The 21,871-nt window shown below is 38.2% G+C and overlaps 1 protein-coding gene across 3 annotated transcripts in view; it reads left to right on the top strand.

Moving 5' to 3' along the window:
- LOC106674000 overlaps window positions 1-20,770 on the top strand; it is a 169,837-nt gene extending 149,067 nt beyond the window's left edge. For all 3 annotated transcript variants that reach the window (XM_024226048.1, XM_014406412.2, XM_014406415.2), the window contains 8 exons: window positions 14,706-14,840; window positions 14,903-15,067; window positions 15,146-15,274; window positions 15,397-16,020; window positions 16,097-16,498; window positions 16,572-16,650; window positions 16,721-16,954; window positions 17,021-20,770. In XM_024226048.1, the coding sequence (XP_024081816.1) occupies window positions 14,706-14,840; window positions 14,903-15,067; window positions 15,146-15,274; window positions 15,397-16,020; window positions 16,097-16,498; window positions 16,572-16,650; window positions 16,721-16,954; window positions 17,021-20,472 (5,220 nt within the window). In that variant the 3' untranslated portion in view covers window positions 20,473-20,770. The remainder of the gene's footprint in view (window positions 1-14,705; window positions 14,841-14,902; window positions 15,068-15,145; window positions 15,275-15,396; window positions 16,021-16,096; window positions 16,499-16,571; window positions 16,651-16,720; window positions 16,955-17,020) is intronic.
- The last annotated feature ends 1,101 nt before the right edge of the window (window positions 20,771-21,871 follow it).

Raw genomic sequence — 21,871 nt, 5'->3', positions numbered from 1 at the left:
TTCTTTAACGGTGCAAGGTGTCATAAATAATTTTAACATTAGCACTTCGCACTTTAATGCCACTTGCGCAATAGTGTGATAAAAATTCTTCTTCAGGTTTCTTCAGGAAACTTTTTTTTTGCACTTTCATAACAGGCGGTTAATCCGCATTAACGAGATATTAATCCATCGGAGAGAAACAGCCCGTATCGTCTTTAGAAATTGACTTTCCCCCAGGATGCGCATTTTCTAGAGTTTTCCGTTTAATTAGGTTAATAATGTTGGAATGCGTCTTAGGAAATTCGACAAATTCGTTTTTGTTTGGTAGTTATCGATCATCTTGCCTACACTCGCTGATATTTTGCCAGTGTTGAAGGGTGATTTTTTTTTTTTTTTAAATTCCAGATTTCCACAAAATTCAAATAACGTAAAAATCATCCAAACGCTGAAGACGGCGTGCACACCTGGCACATAGGCCTTATCACACGTTCTCAAGTTAGGAGCGACTCACCTCCGCGCACGGAATTCTTCGCGAGGTTCGGTGTAGAAGCCCACATCATCCTGCAGAATGCTGCCGACATTTCTCCCCTTCCGAGTGGGTGGGTTAACGTTGTGCACTTAACCAGTGCCGCGCGTAAAGGGATAACCAAAAATGGCCATGGACCAAATCTCCCACGCACTCCCTAGACAGAGAAGACAACTCTATCTCCCTGGGTGTAGAGGCTCCGCCAGCGTCGAAACCTCCGGATGCTCTCCGAACACGGTTTCGATTTAAGTGTAATCTCTAATCACCTCCTAGGGAAGACCATTCCTTCGGTAAAGGCAGCCCAGAGGTCCACCATTCCTCACGCATACAAGGGCCTCCATCAGCGCAGTCTTAGCTCCTCGATTGCTATACGCTTCGGCGGTCCGATTCCCGCGAGGACGGGAGGTAATTCTGAGGTCGCAAGTACTACAGTCCACGGCCAGGAATGAAACACAGCCTTGAAGATGGCGAAACGCGTCTGAACCAAAAAATGAACGAGGGTAGGAAAATCAAGATGTCAGATAACTATCAAACAATAGCTTTATCACCCCGCAGACTGCAAGTGGAAATCTTAAAAAATTCAATTGTGTATTTACAGGATAAGGTACAGATAAAATTATTTAAGTAAAAGTTCAGAAAACGAGAAATCTTATTGTTACTAACAAGGAGAACAACTAAGGAGAAATGGGTTCATCTGCGGTTTGTTCAGAAAGTATCATAACGGGCAATCTTGACCAGAAGTTCTAAATTGGACTGGCGTTTTACATACTTACAAGACATAATTATTTTTGCGTAATGCTTGAGTGTCATCATGCGCTACGGTTTCCCAGTTTGAGTCGGTTTGTGTTGACTCGCATGAAGCCTGTCGAAATTACTTTTACCATTTCTTCTGAGAAAAGCGCAGCTTTTTTGTGCGTGTGTTCGATCACGAGAGAGTGTGACGGCGTCCCAGATCTGCAGGAATGCGATCATTTATAGGAGAACAGGCGGCAGGAACCCGCTTATTGACGGGGTTCCGCTCCAAGAAGCTTCCTCGATTTTCCTCCCTACGAATCTTCCTTACACCAAATCACAATTTTCCGTAAATACCTAAGTTTGAGATGCTCCGGAGTAATCCTCCCGATTGTCAAGCTTCTTCAGCGTCCGAGGTCTAAACATATAATTACGGAAATATTCGGAGGCCGGCTTTCACTCGTTTGTAATAATTAACTCTCTTGTGGTGGGGAATTGTATAAGACCGGTTTCGTAAGTTCAAACCGCCACGCCCTTCGTACCTCGAAGCATGGGGCTTCTGTTAAGTCCTTGTCGTAAAGACGCTGTAGACTGGAGTTATCAGGTCACAACAGTTTTTCAGTCGTTGAGGTTGCCACGAATGGTCGTAACAAGGTTGAATCTAGGGCAGAACAAATCGCAGTCCTCTTAGCAGAAAACGACAAAATACATTTGTGGACATTAGTGTTATATCCAACCATGAAACCACCGTAACTACTTAACTGCCAACCCCCGGCTGTTATTTTCACTGTTAAATCAAAACAGAATCCTAAGGTCGAATACATTTCATAAAATTAAAAATTATACTCAAATAGACATTAATGGCTAAACCCCTTAAGTTTCGAAACGACATGATACGAAAATATGAGCCAAAAGAAAATTTTCTTTTTAAATCGTTTTGCATTAATGGCTTGAAATATGCTGATCAATGTGAATAAATGGCCAGTCATGCTTTCAAGTCGTCAAAGGAATGATAGTCCTCTTCGACCAATTTCCACCGTTATGTTCTCTCTTGTAATTGGACGACCCGGCCAAAACTGACGTTGTCATGACTCATTGCTGACTCTAAGAAAGAACATACGTCGTATGCACTCCATTGGACGTAGCCAAGTTTCATGTATGTTTAAAATCAATCTTAAAAATAAGCATTTTTTTATCCGAGCAAGAAACAAAAGGAAATAAACATTAATTGTAAAAATAGTGTGGAACCTGCGTATTGATGATTAACTTAAATGAACCAATGAATTTTTTAACAATTTCCCGACGGGGCGTCGGTGGCCGCAACGGTTTAGGCGTTGACACGGCGCTCATCACTGTAAGGTAAAGGCCCCGGGTTCGAATCCAGCGGCTCGTCATTCGAATCCGACATACTTACAAATAGGTTTGTTTTTTTTTTTTTCAAAAAGACCGGCACCCCGAGGGTTGATGTAACTTCTGCTGTTGCGAAACCTCGTAAAAAAAAAAATCCCGCCTAGTTGTGCCGGAATAAATAATTTGGATTGATCATGTGCAAAATTAATATAGCGTTTATTTTGTAATTGTACCCTGCGTATTTTTCTCAACTCGGAACCTAAATTATATGTATACTGTGCATTCAATCAAAATATTGAGCTTTTCTAATAAGTTTATTACTTAGCTTCGACATAACTCTTATAGGATCCACGTTTTTTAAATTTTCGTTTAAAAAAATAAACTGCATCGACTAAAAACTAGGATCGACTGTGTTTATATTAAATGTTTTAGGCATGATTAAAAAAAAAATCAAATAAAACCTACTGCTTCAGCTTAAAAAGTCTTTGTAGGATCCACTTTTCCCCTCAATCGTCATAGAAATCATAAAAAGGCACCACTTTGTGCTTCAAGTTAACTCGTATAGAATCCACTTTTTTACACGTTTTTATTAATTACCATAACGCCATTAAAAAAAACCTCTGTTTCAACTTAAAAACTCTTGTTGGATCCACTTTTTCCCCTCAATCTTCATAGAAGTCATAAAAAGGCACCACTTTCTGCTTCAAATTAACTTATAGAATCCACTTTTTTACACGTTTTTATTAATTACCATAACGCCATTAAAAAAAACCTCTGTTTCAACTTAAAAACTCTTGTAGGATCCACTTTTGCACTCAATCGTCATAGAAATCATAAAAAGGCACCACATTGTGCTTCAAGTTAATTCTTATATAATCCACTTTTTTACACGTTTTTATTAATTACCATAACGTCATTAAAAAAAACCTCTGTTTCAATTTAAAAACTCTTGTAGGATCCACTTTTCCACTCAATCGTCATAGAAATCATAAAAAGGCACCTCTTTCTGCTTCAAATTAACTCTTATAGAATCCACTTTTTTACACGTTTTTATTAATTACCATAACGTCATTAAAAAAACCTCTGTTTCAATTTAAAAACTCTTGTAGGATCACTTTTTTGTTTTGAAGGCGTCATAAAAAATTCAACACTTTCTGCTTCAATTTAAAAACTCTTATAGGACCCACATTTTTTAAATTGACATAGGCGCCATAAAAAAATCTGTTCTACTGCTTCAACATAAAAAATCTTACCGAATCCACTATTTTGTGGTGCCACAACAGTCTAACTCTTACTACTTAAACTTAACATCTATTATAGGATTTTTTATTGCCATAGATGTCATGAAAAAATACAAAAATTCACTAAAAATTTAGAATTATTATTTAATTCAAGAGTTGAACATGGTAACTTTTTGGGAAGTAAATATATTTTTCTTTTTTTACCAATGCTATTTGATTATTCTAAGTTGCAGATAAACAAGATTAAACCGGTTTTACATGTAATTATTATAATTATATTGCAAAACGATAGAATTTGTCAAATAGGACGATCGATCAATATTTGGGTGTAGAAAATCATAAAACGGCCCAATTAAACAAGGAGAGTACATTTTAATTACGGCCCAGATTTATTCTCAACCTTAGGAGATTAAAAAGGACTCGTCTCCAGCATTGTCTTGTCCTTCTGAGCCGACCAGGTGGATCGGGCCAATGGCGGCCGAGGTGAAGGCACCTTGGCTCGAGTCGATTGGCCGTCCGTCGGATCCTGACCTCTTTCCTTTCCCCTTCCTCAAGAAGGCGAGGCTCAGGACTCGGTACTCATTCGAAAATCAATCCTTTTGTTTGTACACAAACCCGTCGGTCTGGACAATTCGCAGGCGGTTTTCCGCTTAACGAGTAGGTTCAAATTACCTTGGGTCCGTCGGGCCTCACACGTGTTCGGACGCCAATCTCAGATCCGTAATGTCACGAAATCACGGATAAACAATTGGCCTGTTTAGAGTTCGAGACAAATTGGCCTAAGCTCACTCTTCGTCCGTCCAATCTCGTTTTACAGCCAGTCTCTTTTTAGTGACCAAAGAAGTGACCAATAATACTGGATTTCCGATCATTCTGATCAACCTGTCATCACTGTTTTATGCTTTTACCATCTTAAATACCCCGAAGCGATCAAGAATCAAAACTTAACGAGCCACAAACGTATTTTAAAAATAGGTTTTAAAAAAACATCAAAAATACGACAGTCAATTTAGAACGAATTTAAAGGAAACAATGAATGGATTTTAGAAAAACTGAATATACACGGCAAAAGAATAGCTACATCAATCTTCAAAAACATCATGGCCCGTCCCAGCAACATAGACCAACCTAACAGACCAGCCCGTCCAAGCAGTGTAGTATGTTCCAGCAATGCCGCCCGTAACAACATCGGAACACAGGACAAAATAGAAGACGAAATGACTTCAAAACAATAGCTAAAGGACAATTGTTTAAGAATTGTATTTTGGAACTTATCAGATTATTCAAGTCTAGCTGCAGATTTAGACCAAGTTTTTAAAACCTTTGGTTTTTTCAAAAAAGCCAAATATTTTGTTTTGTAGAAACATGGTTATTAGAATTCATTTTAAAAAATTGTGCTTATTATCAAGTTTGAGAGATAAAGGAAAAATCAAATTAATAACGTGTAATTTTTCCAAAGCAGTGAATGAGTAAACCCAAATAACTCTAAAACTCTTCACTAGACATCTCTATTTTTTTTATTATTAACTAATTTTAGTGGCCCATTTGACCAATTAATATATTTCAATTAATTAAGGTTTTTAGTTGAGATAAAAAGTCAGTGTCACGAGCGGGATTCGAACCCACGATCTTCGGCTAGATACGCCGCTGCTCTACCACTTGAGCTATCGTGACCTCTATCCACTCAGACACTAACTTCCCATCTCAACCCCATCTAGCGCAAGTGGTAGAGCAGCTGCGTATCTAGCCGAAGATCGTGGGTTCGAATCCAGCTCGTGACACTGACTTTTTTTATCTCAACTAAAACCCTTAATTAATTGCAAGTTATTATTGACTTCTTTTATTAGCACTTGTATAACATATAAAATTAATAATTAACAAAAGCATGTTTATTTTTATACAGAATGAATCTTTTTATACGGAATGAAGTTAAATCAGCCATTTTAAACAGTAATTCCTGAATTTTAATGTAGTGTATAGTCAAGGTGACAACATATCAAATGATTGGTTTATTTCTAATCCATGTTTCGTCTGGGGCTTCTTTATAACGTGAAGAGTATATCATCTTTTTCTTTCATTTATAACATGAAATTTTGGTTATTTTACTTCTATTTCATTTTTGAGTAAAAGGCTTATTGAAAGACTGCAGGTCTAACCAGACCTGTAAATTATCACATGTGAAAAAAACTTACAGTAAATAAAAATCTATTCTATCATTCAGACATCTTAAATAGCGGGTTGACCAAACCAAAACCACGAGAGACAACCCAAAACCTTAACGAGTCCAACGTTCATACCAGATTTCTTGTTGAGGTCTTGGAGGGTGATGAACCGTTCCGTCTTTCCTGATCATTCTGGCCTGCTTGTGGTCTTGAAGCATTTCCTGGGCAGTCTATAATGTTTATTGCATAATAATTTAATTTTAGTTTATGTTCTCGATGTTGTGAATATGTTGAATTGTTTATTGTTAAAAATATAAATAACTAGGCAAAAAAAGATGCTAAACGCCAAAGTTATAGATTTTATTTTTACACAACGTTCAGCTTAACTTTCAATTTCTTATTTTGAATTTCTTTCCAATATTGCTCAAGTAAGAATCAATTATGATAAAGAAACTTTTTGTATTCCTGAACTTTTCTAATCGTGTGAAATGAATAATTTAATATATTTGGAGGAATTTTTCCTTGTGTCAAATTTACTATTTTTTGTCGATACTTATATCGATTATTCGTTCGGTATGCAAGAAGCATGAATAATTACGAAGGTTAACACGAATTTGTTCTAGGTGGTCATGTTCGACTACAGCCTTTCTGTGTTCAGCTTATGTTTTTTTCTTCCTTTATGCTTATAAATGATCAAAAGTTGTTTACTGGCCTTGATTCGCTCGCTTTAGATCACGCCCTATTATTTCAAACCAAATAAAAAAAGGTCTCAACTGTAAGTTGGATTTTTCTAATTAACTTGACCGGAGTGTTTCCCCCTTTTCTACCGTGTCGAAGCAGTCTTCACGGTATTTCACGGACTGCTTCTTCAACAGTCTTCATCCTATCGGGATTTAAATCAATGGGATCATTGTCCCCGTCTGGTTCGATCGTGGAATATCCGATAAGTCGGATTTTAAAAGAAAAAAAAATCCCGCGGCGCCAGAATTTCGGACTTCGCGTTTCGTAGATAGTAGAAAAGCAACGGTTGTTATCCTTGGTCTGTTGCGTAGGAGGTTCAGACCTTGCACTTTCCGTTTCCCACCGTGTCTCGCTGTTTTATTTGAACACGGGCTAAACGTCCTCTCACTTTTCTCCAGGTTGGGTTTTTAAAAGAGAACCGTAGTGTTTTCCGGTGAGGCGGTCGAGCGATGATCGGTGTCCTTGGTCCGTGGTTAACGGCGTCGTGGAGGGTCTGAACAAATCGACTGAAATGAGCCGAAGTAAAGGGAAAACATTGACAAAGAACCAATTTCCCTTGAATTTCTAGGATCTGTCAAATCCTACATATCAGGACTCCCAAAAGCGAAAACGGAAAAAAGTTAGCAGTTAGAATTAGCATGAATTATCTGACACCACTTATTTATTCAAATACGACACATTTTAGGACTATATAAGCATTTGTTATAAGAATATATTTAGATATTTTGCATGATTTCTAATGTTTTAGCAGTACAGGAAAAGTTTACACGGAATTTTCTCTTTTCATGTTTAGGCAACACTGTGAGTAACACTGATTCTAGGAAGTTTGGTTAGTTTAGTGCGTTAACTTTTACAGTGCAAATCTAAATAAGGACTGTCAAGACCTTAAAAATAAAATAAACAGCATTGATTAAAAATATCAGTTTAGAAAGAATTGTGTTATGTTTTAATAAAATTACCAAATCTGCGAACAAATCTGGCAAACGTTTTGGTACTGATTTTACACGCAAAACATGGCTGGGGGTTTCTGATTTTCTTTTAAGACGAGGAGTTCGTTTCTTTCAATGCGAATGATCCTTGGATTTAGATTAAAATAATTCACATGATGCATATCACTTCTCGATATTTTCTATAATAAACCAAACTCTTTCTATGAATACCTAAGTAAAAATTTTCACTTAAAAATATCGGTCATTTCACAGCAAGCATCATTGTATGTAAAAGTTTACACTGAATTTTCTCTTCCCATATTTTGGCAACCCTGTGGGTAAAACTGATTCCAGGGAGTTTGGCTAATTTAGTGCGTTAAAGTGTTCCGAAGTGCCAATTTATTTTCAAAAATAAATAACCGTGTTATGTATTAAGTATGTGACGCAGGCTGGGTCAAAATCTGACAAACCTTTTGGCACTAAACTTAACACGAAAAATTTGAGGTTTCTGATTTGTTTTGGTAAAACGAGGTGTTCGTTCGTTTCTTCCAATGCAAATGTTCCTTAGATTTAGTTCAAAGTAATTCCCATGATGTCCCTACTCGCAATGTTCTACCAAACTTCTTAAGTATACCAAAGTAAAAACTTTCCTTCAAAAGTATTTGGCATTTCTGTATATTTTAACTTCTTTCATATCATCTGTTCTTACACAGCATTCATGTAAAATAGTTTACACGGTTTTTTTATCTCTATCGTAATATTTTGGCAACACTGTGGGTAACACTGATTCAGGAAGTTTGGTTAGTAGTTAAAACCCTAAATGCACGTTGGCTAAATTTGCCAAAACTTTTAGTATTGAACTTATATATTTTGCATAGAGAAAGGAGCTTTTACGAGGAGTTTGTTCGTTTCTTCCAATGTACCTTGGATTTAGCTCAAAGTAATCCCCATGATTTCACTTCTCACAATGTCCAAAACGAGGTCTTTGCAACTTTAAATAATCGATTGTTTCAAGTGTTTTACTTCGGAGGCCTGTTCCCGCTTTTTTCGCCTTCTTCTTTTTTCCCCACGGGGATGTTTCAAGGAGAACCGGGGTCGGTATCCCCCGCGGTTGGCGGGAAATCTTCCTGTCTTCTGGTTCTTTTTTATTCGTCTTCTTCTCCACCTCGCCCATCTTATTACTCTGGTCACGTTTAGATTCGATTCCGTTCGAAACATCGACGAATTTTTACAGTTATAGGATAGGGGGATGACATTTGTTCTAACCCTAAAATGGACACCGACAATTATAAACCGTGGCCAATTCTTGGGAATTAGTAGCTAAAATACACACTTATTCTGACAAACTATACGAGAAAATTACTACGGGTTTAATTTAAAACTATATTGTGAGAGAAAAAAAAAACATCTTGGACTCTTAAGGTCTTTCCTATGGGAAATGTTTCCCTGTTTAACTTGCGTGCAGTTTCTTCCTTTCATAGATGTATTTTTTCTTTTGAAATAATTATTTCCATTGTCCTATGGGAAAAGGTTCTCGATTCCGCGTTTGGATCGACGTTGACCAAAAAGCAAAGAAATTATTGCATGTTGTCTTTGATGCTTTACAAGTCTTTGTAGATTTTTGATAATCCTTAGCTTGTAATTTTGTCATTTCCATTTGTCATCCACTGGTCCGCTTATATCCGCTGTATTGGCCTGTCAGACGTGCTTCTCTTCTCGCCATCTTCAGTAGGGAGTTTATGTACCTAGAATCAATTATAGAAGATACTGTACCCAGTAAATAAATTATGACAATTCTTGAGATATGCAGGATTTGGTCGTTTTCCGATCATCCTGGTCATGGGGTCACCGTTTCACTGTCAGAGGAGCGTAGTCGCTTTAATAACATGCCTGTGATTGCAGAATTAATTATAAATAAAATACAGGACACAGAAAATAAATTATGGAATTCGTGACATCAAGGTATGGTCGTTTCCGATTATTTAGGTCTTCTTATCCTCCCAGTTTTCGCCTAAGATACGCGCTAAGTCTTCTCTTCATCTTCATTGACAGAATTAATTATTATAAAATATTAAAGAACACAGAAAATAACTTATGAAAATTTTCGAGGTTTGCAGAATGATGAACCTATATTTTGGTCGTTTCCGATCCTTCAGGTGTGCTTATGTGTTTCGGCTTGTCAGTTCTCGCCATCTTCAGAAGCGAGTTTGTCTTTACATAATTATACACAGAAGAATACAGAACAAACAAAATAAATTACGATTCTTGAGATCTGTAGGGTTTGTTCTTTACCGATTTGTTCCACTTATTTTCCCTGTTTTATCCAGACGCGCTTAGTCTTCTCGCAATCTTCAGTGGAAAGTTTTTGTATACATAATTAAGTATAAAAGAATACAGAAGGCAACAAATATATAAATTGTTGTGATCTGCAGGGTTTGGTGACATATCATCCTGCCGTGATATCCTTGTTTAGTCCAGTCAAACATGATTTGTCTTCTCGTCATCTTCAGTAGAAAATAATTATAAAATAATAAAGCACATAGAAAATAAATTATGCGAATTCTCGAGGCCTGTAGGGTAATGATGTATTTTGGTCGTGCCCGATCATCCTGGTCCGTCTGGCTTCGCTCTTTTAGCCTATCAGACGCCCTTCGTCGTTTGTGTGCATAGAGTAAATAATAGAAAACTACAGAAATCAAAAAATAAATTATGAAAAAGTATGAGATGTGCAGGGTTTGGTACGCCTGTCTTCGCTGCTTCGGTCCAGCCAAATAATCACTGAAGAAGAAATGAAAAATATAGCAAAACGGCGAGTAGGCAGACCAAAATATCAGAGAGGACCAAACATTATCTAAATAGCCATCTCGTACCAAACAGCCTGTAATTTTAACAATAGCCCGATTTCCAGAGAATATTGCATGAACATATTGGAAGTTTTTTTTGTTTATGGGTGGGGACTTAGGGACTTCGTATCAGTAGTGAACATCTCATCGGGCGCGCCTCTTTTTTGTGATTTGAGAGTGGTTCAGCGAGGTATCGTGAGCTCAGGCTTACCTGGAACCGGTTCTCCGGGCAGGGAGTACGCAATCGGCCATAACCATTTTGCCTCCTCCATTTTGTCAAGTCCTTCGGAGCCCGATTAGCCTAATTTCTTCCCTGATCTGCCGAATTTGAATGTCAATCAAATTAGTTTTTTTCATAATCTTTCAATGAAAATTTAACAAAGAAAAATGGAGTCTTTTCTTCGGGCCGATTGGGGGTTTATTCTAAGTGTAAGGTAGGTCAATAACAAGAAGGAGCTTTCACCGCCTCAGGCGATCTTCGGATTTAATAATTTCATTTGCTGTAGCGTAAAAACATAAACCGCTCGGTGAAAATTATTCAGTTTTCGACAAAACTAAATTGTTTCGTGCCAAATTCTCCGTGTAGAACACGCTTATTATATATCTGTTTGAATGCATTCATAAGAAGCCCCGTTATTTTGTTTTTATTATAAAGTTCATTGTACTATAAAAAAGAGAAATTTTTGTATAGAGATACTCTATTATCTCTTCCTTATTGTATTTGATTATTATTAGAAGATTAGAGCTTTTGTTTTTCTCCGAGGCCATTGTGCCATATTGAAACGCCTATTGTCTGATCACTTTTGTCTCCGGCCTGCTTTCTTACCTCGCGTTAAAGTCCCTTCGAGACGGTACGCTACAGAGGTCGAAAACTTTGTACAAATTGATTTATTTTATAAAACGGCTTGTTTGGAAGATGTCGAAGTCGTGATGGGGAAGACAAGTCCTGGCCCGTTATGTAATCATGCGCGTTTCACCGGCTTTAAATTTTTAAATGTCCATGTTTAAATGGCAATCGTCAAAAGAAGTATTTTTTCTGTTTAAAATTTGTTTCGTCCATTAAAGAAAAATATCTGTTAAGGCGTGTTGAAATTATCTGAGATTTATCAGTGTAAACCTAGGTGATCAATCTTTTTTCAGTTTTTTATTCACGGGGTCTGTATGATGACCCTATAGTTGGGTTTTCCGATCATCCTGGTCCGTCTATCTTCACTGTTATGGTCTGTGTGTCTGTTGTGACATGTCAGGCACGCTTAATCTTCTCGCCATCTTCATTGTCGTATCTGGGTTGGCAGAATAAATCATGAAAGAGAAATGCAGAAGATCTGCAGGATATGTTCATTCCCTGTCATCCTAGTTCACTTACCTTTACTGTTTTGGTCTGTCGGCAGAGCTTCGTCTTCTCGCCATCTTCCGTGGCGAGTTTATGTTCACAGAATTAATTATGGAAGATACCAAGTACATAAATAAAAGAAAAATTAAAATCTGCAGGATTTGGTCGTTTCCTGGTCATGATCCGCCTGTATTCGCTGTTTGCCTGTCAGACGCCGCCATTAACAGCGGCCATTCGCCATCTTCAGCGTACTCTGAATTAATTATAGAGGATAGAGAATACAAAAAATAAATAGTGAAACTTCATAAGGTCTTTATGCTGATGAACCCGTAGTTTGGTCGTTTCCTTTTATCTTGCTTCGCTGTTTTGGTCTGTCAGAAGAGATTCATCTTCTCGTCATCTTCAGTAGTGTGTCTCAATTAGCTGAATTAATTATTTAAAAAAAAATACCGAACACTAAAAATAAATTGTGAAACATCTTGAGGTCTTTGTGGTGATGAACCTGTAGTTTGGTCGTTTCCTTTTATCCTGCTTCGCTGTTTTGGTCTGTCAGAAGCGATTCATCTTCTCCTCATCTTCAGTGGTGTGTCTCAATTAGCTGAATTAATTATTAAAAAAAAAAAAATACCGAACACTAAAAATAAATTGTGAAACATCTTGAGGTCTTTATGGTGATGAGCTATAGTTTTGACGTTTCCGATCAATTTGGTCTGTCGCGTCTCACCCTGCTTATATCCTGAACAGAGTAAACAAACTGTTACAAAAACCGGCCGTGCTGAAACCCGTCTGGCAGTGAAGGCGAGACTAGGCGGACCACGATGAATCTGATTGACCACAGGCTTAACTCCAGTTAAACTAAAAGGAACAAAAACGAACAGCAATCAATACAAAGTTGTTAATGAAAAAATCGCCGAGGACGATGTTTCAAACACGAATGTTAATAATTAATTTAATAGTTATGAAATCGGGTTTAAACAGTTTCCTAGCTTGAGGGAACCACCTTCACGTTATATCTTGTTCGCATAAAATTTTTGAAGAAATTACATTTATTAATTTACAAGTTGATTTGAATTGTATAGCACGTTCGGGTCGTAATCGTGCTTTTTATACGCTTAGAATTTTCATAGTATATAATCTAAAGAGTGAAGCCCTCGAAATTGCCTTTATAATAGCTTAATTATAATAAGTAATTTAAATCTGCCTGCATTAAATTTTCTCATGGGAAGATGGTTCTCGTGTCCAGCGTGTGTGAGTCACAGGAAATGCCCCTAGTCAACCGCATTTCACGAAAGAGTTCTCGGAAACCCTCCCCAAGATTGGTCAGAAAAGGCAGATAATCTAAGGACCTCCACGGAAAAAAAATAAAAACAGGTATCCCGTGCTTTACCTGGGCTGCATTTGGCTAATTTACCATTATGGTAATCCGGCCGTCGTGGGGCCCGGCGATTTCATGGGCTTACTGTAAATTACTCGGCTAAAAACTCTGGGTTTTGTTCCCTTTTTCCAGTTTTCGCCCAGTTCTAAATCTCCCATCGCCTCCTTGTATATCAGAGCGGAGCGTGGGACCGGAAAAGCTATTACTGGACTCATTAATACAAGCAGTTTTCCCATGGCCCTCCACTTCGAACAAAGACCCCTACTCGGAAAGTTCGAATGGAAAGAAGAGAAGAAAGAACGGTTAAAAACTCTCGGGTCCATCGGATTCGGAAAAATGAAGGCCGATTTTTCCTTTCGACCATCTTATGTACAAGGAAGCGATGGATGAAATTTAGAACTGGGCAAGAATTGGAAAAAGGGACGAAGAAGGAACTTTGGTCCGCCTATCTTCGCTGTTTTTATCCATCATATGTCTTTAAGTATACAGACTTTGTGACACAGTTTACTTAGTCTTATTTAGCCCACTGCTTAGGGTTATAATCACGGTGATATAATTGACCAGAAATGACTGATGCCTCGTCAGTAGGAAGTTGGGCAAAAAAAACAAATAAAAAACCCTGCACCTCTCAAAAATTTCCATAATTTATTTTCTGTGTCCTCTATTCTTTTATAATTAATTCTGCTAACACAGAATTGCACTGAACACAGCGAGATGAGTCTGATTGACCAAAACAGCGAGGATATGTAGACATTAAAATGATCAAAAACGACCAAAGTACAGGTTCAAGAATTTTCACAATTTATTTTACGCTTTAACTTCATCTTCTATAATAAATTCTTTGTACACTGAAGATGGCTAGAAAACCAAGCACATCCAATAGACATAAACCAAAGATCAGAATGACTGGAAACAACCAAAATACAAGTACATCACCATAAAGACCTCAAGAAGTTGCACAATTCTGTTTTCTTTTTTTTTAAATTATTAATTATACTAACTCAGACATGCCACTGAAGATGGCAAAAAGACTAAGGCGACAGACCAGAACAGCGAAGATAGGCAGATCAAGATGATAGGAAACGACTAAACTGCAGGTTCATTACCCTATAGTGCTCAAAAAGTTTCACAATTTATTTTATGAATTCGGTATTTTCTATATTTAATAATGGGTCCATTGAAGATGGCAGGAAGACAAAATGCGTCTTTACACCAAAGTAGTCCTTGTCAAACCACTTCTTCAGATGTCACAAAAATCTCAAGACAATGTACATTATACTGGACTAATTTTAGCCTTAAATAACAATATTTTGCATTTTGGTCAGTCAATCTTTGCTGATTTAGTTTAACAGAAGCATTTCAACGTATCGTCATCTTCACTGGTGGGTCTCCCTAATTGTGCTTGTACAAATTGTTACTTTTTAATTACCTATTTTTCAGCTTTCTTACAAACTATCCTATATGTTTTTTTAATGATTGTTTTATTGTTTTTAGGAGCTTTTTTCACAATTACAATTCAGTCATGAGAGTGCCTTACCTCCTGATGCCCTTCGAAGGGCGCTCGCAGAATCATTCTTTGACCAGCAGAGATTCCAGCTTGGCTTCATGGATGATGCCGCTGAATGCTTTGTAAGTCTCACTTATTTTATTGGTCTCTTGGTCAAAAGGACTTCATTAATTTTAAATTTTAGGAAAATATCCTTCTTCGTATTCACTTCCATCTGGCAAGCGAAGAAGCGGAAGATCTTTGCAGTGCGAGACATTGCATACCGCACGTTAAATTCGCGATGACTCTTGTCGAACAGAGCGTATGCGGGGCTTGTGGTGCCACTTCCGAACCGTTACCTTTCACTCAGGTAATTTCTTGAAAAAAAAAATTGGCCTTGTCAGATAATTTTTCTTTCTTAATTTTGAACTTCATTTTTCTATTTTAGATGGTACATTATGTATCAGCATCGGCGCTGATTTCTCAGGCAAAGCAAGTGCAGAGCCCTTCACACCCTGATCTTTTTGGTCAGCTGCTCAAGAAAGCTGGAGGAATGGGTGACATAAGAGATTGTCCGGTATGATTTTTCTGTTACTTTATTTTCCAAATGTGTTTTTCATTCCTCACAAAAAAAGAAAAAATACTAGCATTATCCAATTAAAAATAACAGTCTTTATATATGTATATTGTTTATTTCAGAGTGCTTGTGGAGCAAAGATTCAGATTCGGAGGACTTTGACCAACCAGCCTGAGATAGTTTCCGTCGGAATAATTTGGGATTCAGACCGACCATCTCTAGAGCATATAATGTCTCTCTTGTTGACATTAAGGACGACGCTGCGTCTGTCTGATGTTTTCCATACACCTCCGCCTTTGCCAAACCCAACTACTAACAACCACCAGCTTGTCGGTGTTGTAACTTATTACGGAAAGCATTACTCAACTTTCTTTTTCCACACAAAACTCAAGATCTGGATCTATTTTGACGATGCTAATGTCAGAGAGGTAGGGCCAAAATGGGAGCAAGTTGTGGAGAAGTGTAGACGTGGAAGATACCAGCCTCTTCTGTTGTTGTTCGCCGCCCCCGATGGAACACCCGTAGATCCTTCGACTGCTCCTACTAGCATAACAGTTGCACCGAGGGCGCTCGGGTTGGGGAAGCCACCTATTCCAAACCAGGCGCAGCAAGTACCGCAACAAAATGGTAGGCGATCACTTACTCCAAGCCCTGAAAAGCCGAGCATGGCCATTGGGCAGCAGAGGAGAGCAGTCACGCCAAATCCACAACAACAACAACAACAACAAGCTGAAGCCATTAAAAATGTATGTTAACTCTCAATTTTTTTATATATATTTTTCTGCATAAAAACATTACAATATTAAATTGATGTAATTTTAGCGGCCAGCACAACAACCAGTAATGTCGGAATATCAAAACTTCATGGTCATGATGCAGAAACCATTGTCGTCTCCAACAAGGACGAATGTGGGATCGTGGGGACCACAGAGTCAAGCGATAAGACGAGGTGCAACAGAATTAGTAAGGAGAGATTCTGGAAATTGGAGCGGCGATAGGAACAGTGCAAGTTCATCGTCTTCGACATCCCTGGAGAATCCATATCAGTATATAATTGGAAAAATGCACAACGGGAGGGGCCAGGTAGTCCCGAGGAGCCCTACAAGTCTCAAAGGAGGAGAGTCAAGTTCTGGCGGGAGCCAGTGTGATCCAGGATACGACTCATACTCATTGTCCTCGACTGACAGTCTGCCATTACAGCAAACCCTTAAGCATAACTTACAAGTAAGTTGAATTTATGTTAATCTGTTATTTTATGTTTAAAACACATTCTTTACATTTATTCATTATATTTTAGCTGGCACAGATACCCGAGGGGCATCAGTCTCCAGTAATGATAGCTAATATGCAAACATTACAAAATGGAGGTCATTCAGGTAATTAATTTGTTTAATACTTAAAAATCATATTGAAAATTATCAGTAACTTGTATTTCCATTTGTGTAGAATGTGAACGCTTATGTGAGGAAGCAGATATGCTTCTTAAGCATTCTCAAACCACAGACAATTTGGAAATGGCATTGTCGTACGCCAACGCAGCTGTTGGCAAGGCGCGTCAAGCAATGGATGCACCCTACAGCAATCCACAGTCCGCATCAGCAGCGAGGATGAAGCACAACACGTGCATAATGCAAGCAAGGAGCCTTCATAAGAAACTGGAAGACCCTGTTGGACCTAGACGTATGTATAAGAGCAACTATTTTTAACAAATTATATATAAATACTAATTATTTGTTCAAATTTAAGATGCCGAGGGCAGACACAGTCGTGAAGGTAGTGGCTGCAGTGGACGAGGATCGACCGGATCTCATTCTCGACAGAATTCCAAGGACAAAGGGAATCATTCGAGACAGAACAGTCGTGAGCTTCTCACTACCATCTCTACAGAACAGAGACCTTTAGAAATTCCAGAAAAGAGTCCGGAGAAAAGCATTGAAATATATGCAACCCTTCCGAAAACGAAGAAAGGACTATTATCTCGGGCCGCCTCGAAACTCAAGAACAGTGTCGAAGATGAAGATTTGTTGTCGTACGACCGGCCTGGAAGAAGCTTGAGCAGAAAGCCTCCCAATGGAAAGAAAGATGAAAAACGAGCAAGGAGTGAAGAAAGAAACAACAAAAATCAAAAAGAAAAGGAGTTCATTTCAAACCAAATAGCGAAAGATGCCAAAAAGCAGGCAAAAGCAGATGAGCAAAAGCAAAACAAAAAGCAGCATAAGGTCAGAAGAAAGCTCCTCATGGGTGGGCTAATCAGAAGGAAAAATAGATCGATGCCTGACTTAAGAGAAGATGAAGTGAATACCATTAAAGGTGTTTCAAAAGACGATACCAGTTTAGTCAAAATGGAAAAGCAAGGTGGATTGAGCGGTTACCTCTCTGAAGGCCATTTAGAGTATTCGGGAAATCCAAATCTAGAGAGGAGTAAATTAATGAGAAAGAGTTTACATAGTAGTAAATTGATTCATATGGCTAAGGTCCCACCACCGCCTCCGCTGAGGACGACCTCTCAATTAAGTAAAAACGACAGGCCACCATTTCCCCTTCCTGACAATTTTCATCAAAACTGGCAAGAAGAACCACACAGTTTACCACCCATGTCAAATTACAATGCACACACAACCGATGCGATTACTTATGCAAACGGAGGCTACTTGCTCAACGAGCAAACCAAGCTAGTGACAACGGCGCAAGTACATCAAGTAGGCTCTCCAGTGAATGAGTTCAAACAAGAGGACGATGATTTTGTCCTTCCACCATATCCCTCTCCGTTGAACTCTGTTTCTCACTCTAGACAAGCCAGCGAAGATTTTCCTCCTCCTCCGAATGAAATTGAAACATTGACTCCTACAACGCTGCTAGAACAGCTACAACAAAAAAGACAACAGATTCTGAATGACAATGGTTTCAAAGAAGCCGTTGACACTGTGGACTATGCAAAATCTTCAGGAGGAGATTGGCTGAGGGAACTGCAAGCCAAACAGGCCAAATTCCGCGACCAGACAGAGCAGAAACAAGAACAACGACCTCCTCCAGAAACTCAAGCAAAGCAACACGAAGATGTGAAGATTGATCAGAGCAACTCTGTTAAAGATTTGAAATCAAGGTTTGAAAACATCAATATAAAACAGCCTGATAAAAAAGAGACGATAGAACGTCCTAAGACAGGCTCACCCTTAACGTTACCAAACCCAAGAGCGTCATCTGTCGGCGAGAATAAGAATGAGAATGAAATAACAAAACATGAGGAAATTAAGAGCAGCCTCAGCTCGAGCCGATTAGACGACTCAAAGAGAAAATCGAGTAAAAAGAAAAATGTAACTTTCTGTGAACAAGTGGTACTTGTTGCTACAGCTGAAGAAGATAAGGTGAACAGCTACATCCCGAACCCAATTTTAGAAAGGGTGTTACGTTCTGTCCTTCACAGAGATCCACCACACCAGGAGACAAAAGAAATAGCAGTTCATTCTGTAGTTCCTTTAAAAAGGAATGATTCAGGAAGTTATGGCCAGTGTGCGGCAAGAACACCTACAGAAGTTAAGGAGATGTTTAAAGATGAAATTGGAACGTCAGTCGATTCTGATGAACCGTCTTCACCTAAATGTCCTCCAGGATCAGCAGATAAGAATGAACCATTTCAAAATGGTACTAAGAATTTGCAAAGGATGGTACCGTCACCCATGCCGACAAGGCAGGTGACAAGAGCCCAACCGATGCAAATCGCACATTCACATCAGAACATTTACAATGGCAGCCCAAGTCCTCAGACTGAAAATCAAATTAACCCATCACCATATCAGTTGGTACATCAACAGCATTACCAAGATGACATTAGGATGGGTGGATCTCTTCCGAGAGATTCTTACATGATACCCAAGCCATGCCAAGATATCGACATAAACAGGTACAATCTACAGACGATCAATGCGTTGAAATCAGAACTCAATCAGAATAGAGAACAAGAAAATATGAATCACAGCAATGATGTTTATGATGGTCAGATTTATTCGACTAGTCAAATGAATCATCAAATGATGCAGGGGCAGTCGAATATTTATCAAGGCCCTCCACAATCTATATACAATCAAAATTACAATGTACAACAAAATACACCTTCTCCTTTGAGCATAACACATGCGAAAAACCAATCGAACATGATTCAACAGATAAACGGTCCATTGAGCCCTAACAGCCAAACAAGTCCATATCAGACGATACCCGTGAGTGCGCATTGTGCCCAATACAACAACAACGGTGCTCAACTTGCCCAATCGACAAACGCGCAGTTGATGCAGAGTCAGCAACTTCGACAACAATTGACAAACGGGCAGATGATGAATATGCAGAGGAACATCCCTTCGCCTATCGTCCACAACAACATGCAGAATCAGATGAGGCAGATGAATCCGCAAATTGGAAACCAAATGCCACAGTACCAAATGAATCAACAAAACACTCAAATTTACCAGATGAAAAATCTTAATCCTGCACCTGCTACGTATCACTTAGAGCACCAAATTTCACCACCTGTTTCAAATCCTCAGACACGTCCATATGCGCACCAGTTGCAGCAAAGCTATCAGCAGCAAATGAACCAACACGGACAGACGCAAATCGCGTATAGCCATTTGTCAACTACAGCCGCTAATTTGCAGAGCAACGCGCATCAAAACACACTCCCTTCCCCAAGCTTGTCGTTAAAATCACAAATCATGCAACAAGCTCAGCCATGCTACACGTCTCTTCCTCAGAAGATGCGGCAAGGCCAAAACGGTCTTTTACAGCAGCAGAACAAGACACGGCCTCAAACAATGTACCAGCACGAGGCACCAACACAGGATAAAAAAGAAGGACAGCAGGCCCAAAGTGTTTATCAAAGGGTCCCAAATCCAATGGGACATGATTATTCTCAAAATCAATACCCGAACGGGCCTCTCAGTCCGAATTACAACCAAACCACACAAGGGCCTTACCTACCCGTGCCGAACCTCCAGCAAAATCAAAATCATCAAAACCAACAGGCGAAATATTCCCCGTATCAGCATCCACCGATTCCTCGGCAAATGGAGCAAAACAAACAAAACAATTCGGCTGTACGAAACTTGATGTGCCATCTGTGTAGAAAGAAAACTCTCGTCCCACCGGCTATTTATTGTACTGATTGTGATTTTTACATGTCAAGGTTCAAACCAAGGACGTGAAATTAATATCACCGGAAATAGTTATCCCATTTTAAGTGCTGTACATCGTGTAAATCTTTGTAAATAGTTTTTCTAGTAGATACAAATGTTCAGTTGGCTATAGTTGACAATCCCTGTACATATTTTTTTCTCAAGTGTTTTTGTTTTTATTTTAATTTTGGAAATCAAATGATCTCACTCTGTACTTATTTTGAATGAAGATTCCACAGAAAATTATAAATGTTTATTACAGATTCAAATTTTACTTGCTCTGTTTTAAGGGCATTACAACAAAAAATAAAATCTACTTTTAATAATATTTGCTTAATTTATTTCCCCCTTCTATTTTTGTCCTTATAATCTTCCATAATACACTCTTTTTTAGGTTGGGGGTTGATTAAGAATTATATAAATTCTTTCCTCCACTGCGTCCTAAATAGAGTGGAACCGTTATAAATTTATGCCATACCTCAGAAAGTGCACTTTTTCCTATAAGAACTAAGCACTTTCCTTGGTGCCTCTTTGTTCATCTCTTTTAGTCTGAGAATTGCCTTACCGAAGTGGTGGTACCATAATCGGGCTAATCATCACATTTACAGAGGATATGTGCCAATCTCTCCTTCCTCCTGACCAAATTATCACGTGTCTCTGTTCTGTGATAGTCTACTGGATTCACGAATCTATGAGAACACAAATAACTGGAGGAGAATAATGGACGTTAAATAGGCACCTAGGTGATAATGAAGAAAATTTTCTCGAATATTTTTGTATGGTGACATTCCAATTTAATGAATTGCTGGTAAAAATTGAAAATTATATTATTAGAAGAAACACCATCTTTAGAGAAAGTATCCCACCTAAAAGCTAACTGTTATTTACTGTAAGTGAAAATTTATTAATAAATTAATGATTTTTTTTTTAAATTTAACTCAAGTATAAGTAAATGAGTTTTTTGAATATTCCAAATTAAATTGAAAAAATATCAATGAAATTATAACTTATTTGTGATTAATAAGTATTAATTATATAAAATTAATTACATGTAAGACAAAGATTAATTAACTGGGTGTCATAAAAATTACCGATTTCATTTTTTCGAAATTGTAATCCCCTATAGGGTTTAATTTTTTCTCCAATCCAATTAGATTTGAAACCAGTTTAATCCGTAAACTGTCCTAAATAAAAAAATGATCTCGTCTTGCCTTCAGTTTTGTCTTATGATTTTTTTATACATGACAGTAAAATTTGAAATTTTGGTAATATTCACCATTATTGAAAACGTAAGTTTTCTACCGCTGAAACGACCCATTTGGTGTGGCAGTTTGAAGGTGCTCTTTCTGAATGGATAGTGTGGAGACAGTTTCAGAAATTTGAAACTGGTGTGATCAGCCTTGATAAGAAAGAGGGTTCTGTACAAAAA

This window comes from Cimex lectularius, unplaced genomic scaffold (assembly GCF_000648675.2).
Source record: "Cimex lectularius strain Harlan isolate CLEC.00 unplaced genomic scaffold, Clec_2.1 scaffold110, whole genome shotgun sequence".
In the NCBI taxonomy this organism is placed as follows: domain Eukaryota; kingdom Metazoa; phylum Arthropoda; class Insecta; order Hemiptera; family Cimicidae; genus Cimex; species Cimex lectularius.
This window is presented reverse-complemented; position numbering and strand designations above follow the sequence as displayed.